Below are 12,603 nucleotides of genomic sequence, written 5' to 3'. Positions count from 1 at the left end.
ACTATAGGAAAAACATGAATTTTTAGTCATTTTTAAAAGAAAATTTGGTGTTCCTCATGGATTCCAAGTTGAAAATAAGTCAAGGGTATTATATATCATCTACGTAAAGTAATATGATCTTCATTAAGATAGACAGGACATCCTGGCATAGGACATGAAAGGCAAGCTGTGTTCTGCCATAACCAGACCACATTTGGACCATTTTGTGCAATTTTTGATGATGTTATTCAAGATAGAAATAGATAATTTCCAAAATGAACAGAAGAAAGAAAAAAATATTGGAAAGACTACAGCTCATGAAACGTGAGGATCATTAGAAAACAGTATCTTGTTATCATAAAAGAATAGCTTCCTGGCTTCATAATTTTTTTTACCTAGAAAGCTGCTTAAAATTTATGTCACCAAACTCACACATTTGATACATGAATGTGAGCCAGAGACAATAAACTTATTGCCTAGAATAATGCAAGTCACAAGTAACAGACATATCATTTGAAACCATGTTTCATAATGGTACTGAATGTCCCCAGACTCCTAATCCATTTTAATATTTAGAAATTGAAATCTGCACTAAGATTTTGGACATCATCTATAACCTAGCATTCTTTCCATTGTAGCATAAGAATAAAAGAATTTGGACTAACTGCTGAGGGAGAAATGGAAATTTTCTTCAAGAATTTGAATAATTATTATTTTTTAAAAAGGAAATTGACTTGTTCTGCTTCTCAGAGAAAATCAGAAGCAATGGCTGGAAGACATAGATGGCAAAGTGAGGTTAGAATGAGTATATATTTGGAAAAGTGAGGATATAAGAAGTAAAAAAAAAGTTCTTAACAATAAAAGATATTCAGAATGAGAAAGGCTGCTGAGGTGAGTAGTATAGCTCTCATGTGCATGTTGTTTCCCTTAATAAAATGCAAGGGCGTAGATGGCTAGAATTATTTGTTTTTATTTATCTGCATATGTCCCATGCCTGCCACAGTGGCAGCAACCATTTTCTAAATGCTTTTTATGTAATTTTTCCAGTAGAACAAAATTCCAACCAAAGTTTGGATGTATACTGTATAGTATATGGTAAAATAGATGTGTTATATAGATATCTTGTAATAAATCCTCTAAAAGATCCCTTAAATTGAATGAGCTGCTAAACTGAGATTTACAGACATTTGAAAAAAAAACCTAACAAACACATATCATCATTTCACTTTATATTAAGAGAAATTATTTTCTCTAAATAAAGAGAGAAAAATTGGGGAGTAGTTGACAAATAAACCTAGAAGAAATTTATTTGCTTCAAATAATACAATAAGAAAAAAAAACACTTGGACATTAGTTATTACAGAGAATGCTTACATAATTTTTTAAAGAGTCTTTTCAAGGCACCTTTCACCTCTTTGTTCCTCAAGCTATAGATCAAAGGGTTGAGCATGGGGATGACCAGAGTGTAAAAGACAGAGGCCATCTTATCTTTGTCAAAGGAATGGCTGGATTGGGGTTGAAGGTACATGAATAGAAGTGTCCCATAGAACACCGCCACCACTGTGAGGTGAGAGCCACAGGTGGAGAAGGCTTTCTGCCTCCCCTCAGCAGAGTTCATCCTGAGGATGGCCACAAGGATGAACATGTAGGAGATGAGAATAATCGAGAGGGAAGAAACCAAATTAAGTGCAGCAAAGGTCATAATGATTAGTTCAGTCTCACTTGTGTCTGAGCATGCAATGGACAATAGAGGAAGACAGTCACAGTAGAAATGTCTTATTATGTTTGATTCACAGAAAGATGATTTAAAAGTCTCAGTTGTGATGACAAGACATACCATGATGCCATAGAGATATGAGATAGCCACGAAGATCCAACATACCCTGTCTGACATGATGACCACGTAGAGGAGAGGCTTACAGATAGCCACATAGCGGTCATATGCCATGGCTGACATCATAAAAAATTCACTGGTGATAAATATAGCAAAGCAAACTAGCTGGGCTGCACATCCATTATAAGAAATGATATTTTTCTCCTCTGTGAAACCGACTAGCATTTTTGGCCCAATAGCTGTGGAATAGCCAAGATCAACAAATGCTAGATGCCTGAGGAAAAAGTACATGGGGGTGTTGAGGTGGGAATCCACCCTGGTTAGGATGATCAGGCCCAGGTTGCACACAGCTGTGGCCATGTAGTTGAGGAGAAACACAACAAAGAGGGAACCCTGCAGTTCAGGATGATTTGTAATGCCCATGAGGATGAATTCAGTCACCTGGCTCTGTGAGGTTTCATTCAGCTTGATCATTTCTTTCCTCCAAGGAATATAATCTGAAAATAAAAGAAATAAACCTCCTTTGAGTACTGTTTGAATCAATGATTAGGCATTTATTTGTAGAAATGTTTTAGGTATGATAATCAGGAACTTTCTCACCCAATTACCATTTCGTTTTATCAATTTAGATGCAATCATGTCATACGACTCCATATCCTATCATATATCATATTGTGTCATAACATTTCAACATCTCATCACCAAGGAAAGTAAATATGTCTTTATTTACATAATAAAGAGTGGGTTATGAAACTACTTCTCTCTAAGTGAAGGGATAAGATATCATGAGTATGTTTAAAATAATTTGACTCAAGGAATTATCATGAAATCCTGAAGGACATTAGAGCATATTATAGCACTTATGAAAAAACTATTTTTAGGAGGTATTAAATTGGCTTTGCTGCTAAGAAGAGATGGGTTAAAAACATATTCACAACTTTTCCTAGTAATCCTTTGATGGTCGTATAAACTCCTGGTTTGGGGGCCATTGTCTCTTAGTAACAGCTACAAAATGATGGCCCATGACAAGATATGGAATCTCCCTTTTAGGAGGGTCCTAAACCTTTGAAGAGGTCTATGTTGTATTACAATCTCTCCCTATTGCACATATTAATTGTATGACATCCATGGAGACTCCATGTATCTACTCTCTGTACTCTTCCTTCCTTTGTCCTTATCACAGAGAAATAATGCTTCTGCCTACATTATGGAGGTGATTTATCAAGACATGAAATTTAAGTGATTTTTTTATAAAGCCTTTCATTGCAGAGACAAGAAAGGACTCTATTTAAAAAAGAACATGGTTGTTCTTCAGATGATGTCCAATTGCATAGCACTGATCTCAAAGATCACTGGGATCCCATTTATTATTAGTGGTCAATGTCCCTTAACAAAAGCCCTTTAATATCTCTAATTGAAGAAAGCTTCTTCAATAAATGTTATGCTTAACACTTTCATCTGATGACTTTCTTACAATGGTTTGTGCCATTACAATTTGAGGGAATTTACCACATGGCTCCTGAATTGTCCCATTCACTACCACAGTGATTGGCTTTTTGAACTCAGCTGCTTAGATTCCAATATTTTGATACCTACCACAATGAGAAAATCAGAAAGAATAATGTTACCTGCTTATCTGGAAGAAACAATCATCTGTGGTTTGTTCATGTTATTTGTGCCTAGAGTGAGATTTTATGGTTTTCTTAGTCCCCATGAGGCCATATCCCTGAAGCACCAGTGAAGTTTTAATGAATTTCATATGATCAAGTCATGGAAATTGCCCAGTCTGTAATAAGTGACAATGTTCACTAGTTTATTTAATTTCATGAAGCATTTATTAAATAACTACCTTGTTCTAGGCTTCTGTTTGTGGGTTATCATTGTGTTTGTCCTTCATTCTTGAAGAGGACCATGACTTCAGGGATATGATGATATGATTTGTGTTGACTTTGATTTGAGTGAGGGAGGGCTGTGCAAGGTCAACAGCATTATTTTCTCCTCCAGAACCATCTGTGTCCAGCAGCCAGATATTCCTCAGGATCACTGGGAATGGCTCAAGATGTAATGGGAGACTCTGGCCCTTTTAGGCTAAAGTCTTTTCACATTTTGAGTGAAGTAACACCAATTCAGTGAATAGGCCTTAATTTCACGAAGTATATATTAAATAACTACCATATTCCAGGTTTCTACTTCTGGGTGATATATTGTGGTTGCTTCATGTCCAAGGATATTGCATGGGCTTGTGAAAGAGATATGCAGTCAAGCAGAATATGCTAGTTTAACCATCCGTACCCTAAAAGCCAAGTAGATGAAGAACATCTAGTACCCAGAATCTAACATAAAGTTGCATGGGTAAGAAAGAGAGTTCATCTTTTGGGATACATCTTTAGGACTGATGTACACAAATAGATATAGTAAAGGACACCAAAAATAACCAAGGGGTGGTGAGCAGACTTTTGGATTGGATTGGATTTAGAGCAGATTGCTTTTAAAGAATATAAAGATTGGGACAGGGCAGAACCAAGATGGCAGCTTGAAAACAGGGACTTGCTTGAGTTCTCCCCCAAATCCCTCCAAACACCTGTAAGAAATAAATCTAAACAAATTTTAGAGCTGTAGAACCCATGGAATGACAGAGTGAAATAAATCTCCAGCCCAGGACAGTCTGGATGCTCCCTGGGAAGGTTCTAGAGGAGCACAGCCCAGTTTGGGTTATGCCAAGACAGACCAGGCTAGGAGGAGACTGGGCAGAGCAGGCTTGAGGGCCCTGAATCACTGAGCTGTGACAGTTTCCAGACTTCTGAACCCACAAATACAAAAGAATATGGACCATGTCAGTGGGAAAACTGTTGGACCTGGGGGAGAGAAGTGCCCAGTCAGGCCCCAGCCCCAGGGCAGTGGAGGTAACTGCAGCTGCACTGGCTGCTTCTGGAGCACCAGGCCAACAGACAGTGGGAGAATCAGTCAGCTGATCAGACCAGGAGTGGAAGAATCTCTTTGCTGGCACTAAGGCAGCTTTCTCTCTCTTTGCCCTACTTGACTCTCAGTAGCAGTCCTAGTTGGTGGTCCTTGAAGGAAGAGGAGCACTGATGTGGCAGAGCTTGTGGTGACTGGAGAGGAAGTCCTCCTGGTAGTTACATGGCAGAAAGGAGAGCTTGCACTCACAGATCAGTGCACAGGCCAGGAGAGGAGTTTCACACCAACTCAGAATAAAAGTAGCTCTGAAAATACCTGGACAAAACCCCTGAAGCTTGGGACAAAGCCCTCTCCACTCTGGAAGCAGTCATACCCTGACAAAGACCTCAAAAGTCAAGTAATGGGCTGGGAGAATGAGTAGACAGGACTCAGACTATAGACACCAAGGAAAGATTTGGTGACAAAAAAGATCAAAACATACAGCCAGAAGAACAAAGTTAAAGATCCTGCATCAAAAGCCTCCAAGAAAAATATGAATTGTTCTCAGGCCATGGAACAGTTCAGAAAGGATCTGGAAAATCAAGTAAGAAAAGTAAAGAAAAAACTGGGAAGAGAAATGAGAGTGGTGCAAGAAAATCCTGAAAAATAAGTCAACAGCGTGCCAAAGGAGACCACAAAAAATGCTGAAGAAAATAACACTTTAAAAAATAGACTAACCCAAAGAGCAAAAGAACTCCAAAAAGCCAATGAGGAGAAGAATGTCTTAAAAGGCAGAATCAGCCAAATAGAAAAGGAGGTCCAAAAGACCACTGAAGAAAATACTGTCTTTTTAAAAATTTATTTATTTAATTTATTTAATATATTTAGTCTTCAGCATTGATTTTCACAAGAGTTAGAATTATGAATTTTCTCCCCATTTCCACCCTCCCCCCCCACTCCAAGATGGCATATATTCTGGTTGCCCCATTCCCCAGTCAGCCCTCCCTTCTGTCACCCCACTCCCCTCCCATCCTCTTTTTCCCTTCCTTTCTTGTAGGGCAAGATAAATTTCTATGCCCCATTGCCTGTGTATCTTATTTCCTAGTTGTGTGCAAAAACATTCTGACATGGGCTCATATTTTTCACCTGTTCCATTGTGTGAAGCAATAGGAATTGATATCCTCTCTGGTAAGTAGCTTTCCCACTTATTCCACATCCTTCTATTTAGGGATTCAGAGGATACTATAATACTGAGCTCATCTGGATTCCCCATGTGATCAATGTTGTTGATTATTATGGGCCTAGTGTGATATCTATAGCCTGCCTTTTCCTCCTTAAAGATATTGCTCCTTCTCAGCATTATGCATGTGTTGATTACTCCCAGTAGAAATAATTTTTCCCAGGGTAAGAAGTACTTTGCTGTTACCTTCTAATATCCAGTACCTATTGTAGTCCCCAGCACAGAGCAGTTGCTTAATATGTGGCCATCAGATAATTGTGGATTGGAAGAGTATTAAGAAGGAGAGAGGGCATGAAATTTGAAATAAAAAAAAACTGTAATAGGAGAGAGAAAAGAAAATAAAAAGACAGATGCATACTCCAAAAAGGCATTAGTTTTATTTTATGTATTGTTATTCTTTTTTCCCACATGACAATAATTACAACAGAAGGTTAATGACTTTTGTTTAAGTTCCCTTCTAATTCCTATTATTAAAAGATAATTCAAGTTTAACATGAAAAAAGTTCTAAGTCTTTCTGTTTTCCTAATAATAAAACTCATTTCCAGTAAAAGTGTGCCTGTATGTATTGAAACATCATTTCCATAGTGCCTGATTAGAAAATGCATGATGACAACATTAATTATACATTTTGACTTATGGTATTGGAAAGCATTGAATTTTAATAATGATCTGAATTATTCCAAATCACTGCCTACAATTCTCAGTAGAAATCTATTTAGCAACATTTTCCCCATTTTAGTTATTAAGAGCAAATTTATATTCATTAATTCACAGATAACCATTAATTACCTATAAGGATGATGTATATAAATACACACACACACACATATTTGTGTGTGCTCATATATGCCAGACATGCTATTCCAATCATATAGAGAATTAGTTATTTTTTTCAATTTCTTGATTATTTATTTTAGCAATTATCACAATTTGTTTCAGAGTATCTGCATGAAAGAGCTCTACTAATACCTATTGTAACCTTTTGTATAATGATTAGTCATTTTTAGATCATCACCATCCGCATACATTTACTGGGCTTGTCCAGTGTGCCAATGCTTGTTGAATCCCCATTCAGAGAACATGCAGCATCTTTTGAGAAAGAGTGTCCTCTCCCCTTCTCAGCTATTTGGCTCCTCTAACTGATGATGAAAGACAACAAGGGGACAAGTGTTGAAAGTGGCTGGAAGGCTGGTCTAAGAATTATGAAGTTAAAAGCTCAAGTCCTGGCTCTGGCACACATGACAACATCCTTTTTTCTTCGTCCATTACTTTCTGTATTCATTCATTTGCTCATTCTTGTCTTCTTATGCCCAAAGCTGATCTCACTGTGTATGATAGAATGTCTGGTTCTGTGAATTACTTATTTGACAGCCATAACTGTTGTAAATATGTGATCTCATTCTCTTCCATTTTGTTTCATAATGTGCTTTTTATATCTAGTTCCTAAGTGCATTTAACATTTTTATGGAATATTTAAATTATAATAATAATAAGCATTTAAATAATGCTTACTCTGCTATAGTCATTGTACTAAGCACTTGAAAATTATTTTATCATTTGATGTTCACAGCTGTCTTGGGAGATAGACTATATATTGTCCCCAATTTACAAATCAGGAAACTAAGGGAGACTTGCTGAGGGTCACACAACTGTTGCACATTCTCAGGCTGAATTTTAACTCAGCTCTTTATTACTCTTGGGCTGGGGCTCTACCCTCTGTGTGACCTATCTGCCCCTGTTCCTCTGTATAAGATATATATATATGTGTATATATATATATATATATATATATATACACACACACACACACACACACATATATATATGTATGTGTATATATATATACACATATATATATATATATATATCTATATATATCTATATACACACATTTAATTACTTCCAGCCTGCATTGTAATGCTCCAGGTAGTTTGTTTTTTTTTTCCCTTTTTTGACAAAGGAATACTTATCCAAGAAAGTTATGTTATCAGCTTTATTGAACAAGGGATTATAGAGTTCAGTTTTCCCAGTTTAATGCTTATGTAGAATTTTTAAATGAATTTTATATTTTATAACTAGCAGTGGATGATATTGTTGATTTTGATCCTCTGGGAATATGAGGAATCAATCATACACATCTTCCTTTTCCCCTCCCATTACACTATCAACTTGATTCCAAGAACAAAGACCCTCCTCCCCACCACCTCCAAACCCAAGTCATTCATACTTCCTCAAATATGCCATGCTCCTCTAATACTAGCTTGGTCTCAGTACACAAGGGATGCCTCTCTTAGGAAAAAAAAATGGAAGTATGGCTAGAATTATTTTTTTTGTTACCCAAACTTCCACTGGGCTCTATGTTTGATGAAGAAAGTTTTACTTTTTCAAGATAAACTTTTGTCGATTTTAATAATTAAAAGGTATTTTGAAATTATTAATTTCTCAAATATGTGTTTATCAATGAACTTTACTTCAGATTATGTTTTCTTCAAGTAAATGTTTTTAATTTTATTCTTGATGAATTTGGGTCCAAAATATTATTTTGTCACAAACACATGTGTAATTTGTAAATATGGTGCCATCTTCATATTATTAGACACTGGCCAAAGATGACTCATTATCATCACTATGCTGTAACTGATCCCACGGCTGATATTGGCCCTTATGGTCTGAATCTAATTTTCTTTGGATTTGTATTTTTTATGCTACTGTGCATGATTGTAGGTGCATCTCAGATTTAGCAGCATTCATAAGATAACAGGTACAGAGTTCCTTCACAGTGGCAAACTATCATAATGATCTTGAGGAAACCCACTATGAGAATTGCATGCTGGTACCATATTCTTCATGTTGCATCTCCTTCAATAACTGATCCTCTCCCATGCTTCAGTTCCAATATTTTAAATAATAAGTTTTTTTAAAGCATAGAACATGTTCTACATAAATTCTGATTTTTAAATTTCCATTTGTTCATATATTTTCTTCTTGTTTTTTTCTACACCAAGTTTCTCAGCACCATTAGCTACCTAAGGGATTTTGAAGAGATGAGGGAATCATCTATGAGGTGTCTGGGTAGATTCAACATAAACCATCAGACATTATACTTTTACATAGTTAGTTCATCCCTGTTAGGATAGTAATTTTAAAAATGGGAGAAAATTTTTCATTTTTCAGTTGTTGAAAGGATTATCAGGTCAGAATTTTATTCTCAATCCATATACATCTGACATTGCCCTGGGTTTAACAAAGATGTATTTACTTTAACCTGGGATTACGGATTACATATTTCATCTCAATAACTGCTAAGGGGAAAAAACATTCTACACAAGATTTAAGAAACTACCATATACTGAAAATTTCTCCAGTATAAAGCAAGTTCTAATTGGTTTAGGCATTGAACATAAACTAGGATGAAGCTCCAATTGTATATGCCCAGGACATGGCAGATGGTGTCTATTAAAACCATGTGACCAAACCAGGTAGAGGCTTCATATTAGAGGTCACAACTTGACTGGCACAGCTCAGTGAGAAGCATATTCAGCTCAGTACTGGAATGGCTGATTCAGGCTGGGTGGTAATGTAAGCCATGGAAGCATTGCTCCTAAATGTTGGAAAGATGGTTTGAGTCATTTGTGCCTTTTGTATATATCAAGGATTATTTTCTGATCTGGTACACACAGAACTAGCCCTGTTTCAATCCCGATTCCTGAAGCCATCTTTTAGGGGATCAGTTACTGCAGAGAATGGGCTAACACTTCTCATCACCATAAGCATTGATAGATCACATCTCCCACCAATGGATAGGAAAACAGAAGAGCTATGGAGATTGAAGCAACCCCTCAGAATCAGTCATGTTTTCAGTTTACCACTATCCACTATCTTCTCAAGAAACAGCTCCCTTGAAGATCTGGATTTTTATTCACTCTGTTCTGTTGCCACAAATATTGACCCAGAGATTATATTTATTCACTACTAATGTTCTTGAAAGTATGGTTGTACCTAAGAGACATGAAAGTGACATTAAAGAAAGTCCATTACTATATGTTTTGCTGCTATAGCTTAAGGAATATAAACCCTTTCCATCTGACTTATAGGTGAAACATTATGTATTGTCTCTATCTATTAAAATGTGAACACTTTGAGAGCATGGTATGGCTTCCACTTCTATGGCTGTCCCAAATGCTTGTGCAGTATTTTGTATAGAGTCAATGTGTAAAAATTATGTTTTCATTAATTCATACGAATAGATTTTGGGGTATCACTAGCTATTACAGAAACTAGTCTTTCCTTTTGTCAGTACTCTTTGGATCTAGTATCTCTGAAGCCTTCATGGCCTAACTGCATCCTACCTTTTCAGTGTTTTGAAACTATGTTCCTTGCCACTCTTCAAATCCATAAAATGGGCCTACTGGCTAAACTACAAACAAAACACTCCATCTCTCAGCTCTGGGTAGTCTCTCACAAGTTTCCCTCTGCCAGGGACATTCTACCTGCTTTTATCTGCCTACTGACCCCCCTGGCTTCCTTTAACTTCCAATTAAAACCCTACCTTCTATATGATGCCAATCTCATCCCTTCTTAATTCAAGTGCTTACACTCTGATAGTAAGTTCCTATTTGTCCTACCTATAGGTTGCATTGTATATATGTTTCCATTTGTCTCCACCATTAGATTATCAGCTGCTTGATGGCAGAGATTCTCTTTTTTTAATCCCTAGATTTTAGTTGAGGGCTTGGCACATAGTAGGTATTTATTAAATATTCATTGATCAATTCTTAACTTAGTGTAGACTTCCAAATACTTGCATATTTCTGGTTACTCTTTGATTCTAGATTCTAATGTTCCTCATCAGCATATTCTCTTCCCATTCATTTTGACTGACTTCCATGAATACCTTGAACATGGTATAATGTTGACCTTAATATTTCTGTCTGTGTCCATGAACAGTGCCTGATCCAGTGTATGAATCTAAGAAAAAAAATTTAGGAGAATATGTATTTGATGATAATGAATAAAAAGCATTAATGCGAAGAAGAGAAAAAGAAGAGAATTGATGATGATAAATCATAATGGTGGTTATCATAATAACAAAGATTGCAATGAGTAATTAGATTACCTTGAGTTGAGAGGCAGCCTAGTATAAGAAGTAAAATATAGAATATTGCATTTATAATCAGGAAGCCTTGATTCCAACTTTGTAACCAATATTAACAGGCTAGATGAACTCAGCATTGTGGTGATGATGTGATTGAAGATCTTTCCCACCCATTCCATAGGCCTCAGGTATGGCCAGTTAAGAGAGGCAGGCCCATACTTTTGTGATGCCAATCAGTGATTAAAAATCTTTCCCATACTCTGCCTATTGGGTGTGAAGCCCTCAGGCCCTAAAAAGAACATATACACCCAGAAGGTAGCTATTGAGAAATGAGAATTCAGAAGTCAGAAGAGAAACCAGACTTCAGAATTCAGCACAAGGAGAAGGAATAAGAACTCTGAGTCCACAGAGCTGCAGAAGAGAGTGCTGAGGGGAGAGTGGAAACCAGAGAGCTGCATACCAGAGGACTGAAGTGGGGAGAGGACACAGGCAAGCAAACAGTTAGGATTTGTGAGTGATTATCTATGTGAAGGCTGTAGCAGGAGAGGTAAGGTTACAGGATAACTTGTCTCTTTGCTGTAATACTGTGTTTTAATCTCCTTGTTGTTACATTGATGTGGGCTTCCTGATTCTGGAATACAATTACTGCTATATCAAATTGGAATTACTGGTTCTGGGATTTGATTCTTTGGTGCCTAAAAAAATGTTATATTTCCTCTACCTAAAGAATTTTTCATACTTTGCGATTCTGAACCATACAGGCATGCTCATGGTCATCCTCCAGATCATGAATCTTGTCTTACTGATATAAGCATATTATTAGACATTTTTTTCTTCTGATACCTGTCTTAAAATGTGTTTAATGAAATCACTTTGGTATTCTGTTATCACTACCATTAAATAATTGGTTTAAGTGGAAATTTAAGAGAAGTAAGACAAAGTAAAACAAAACAACTCCGCCCCCCCCACCAAGACCACTTTACCTCTATAAAGAAACCATTGCAAGAGGGTATCCTCTGAAGCTGTTTTAACTCACTTAAGGGCAGGTACAGATGTACTATTCTTGGGGAATAAAGCTATCAGCTGTTTTTAAAAATATTAATAAGAACAATCCTGGAGAATTATCCCTGTTATTAGAGAAAGTTTATGTTTTCAAATATTGTAGTAATAGAATCTTAGTCATGAACAATTTTGTTTTTCCATCACACCAAGGGAAATCATGTGTTGCTAGATATTTGTGTACTTAGAAAAAGACAATTGTCAGCCATTTATTTTTAATATATTTCACAACAAAATCACTAGATAATTTACTAGTGATTTCCTTCATCTTGACTTTCTATAATGCAGGCCAGTATTTCTATTTTCCTCCCCAGAGCACCAGTTCAAATTTTTCCCCAAGTCCTTTTTCATGGAAGAAAACTGCAGAAGGGGCTGTCACACACTGACTAATGTAGAGCTGTGTGTCTTCTTCTTAGGTGGAAGTTGGAAGCAGACACAAAAGAAAATTCAAGACAATTAGACAATTAATCAGCCTGTAGAACCTCCTGAGAAGCCCTGCC

At 36.6% G+C, this 12,603-nt stretch overlaps 1 protein-coding gene across 1 annotated transcript; it reads right to left on the bottom strand.

Annotated features, from left to right (window-relative positions):
* Positions 1-1,336: 1,336 nt before the first annotated feature.
* LOC118853558 (olfactory receptor 8K1-like) lies at positions 1,337-2,287 on the bottom strand. Its single transcript, XM_036763692.1, has one exon. It carries the CDS (start codon positions 2,285-2,287, stop codon positions 1,337-1,339), a length of 951 nt encoding a protein of 316 aa, XP_036619587.1.
* Between the last annotated feature and the right edge of the window lie 10,316 nt (positions 2,288-12,603).

The sequence above is a fragment of the Trichosurus vulpecula genome, chromosome 6 (genome assembly GCF_011100635.1).
Source record: "Trichosurus vulpecula isolate mTriVul1 chromosome 6, mTriVul1.pri, whole genome shotgun sequence".
Lineage (NCBI taxonomy): Eukaryota > Metazoa > Chordata > Mammalia > Diprotodontia > Phalangeridae > Trichosurus > Trichosurus vulpecula.
This window is presented reverse-complemented; position numbering and strand designations above follow the sequence as displayed.

Coding starts and splice junctions, on each gene's coding strand:
- LOC118853558 (XM_036763692.1), bottom strand. CDS start 2,287: ATGATCAAGCTGAATGAAACCTCACAGAGCCAGGTGACTGAATTCATC.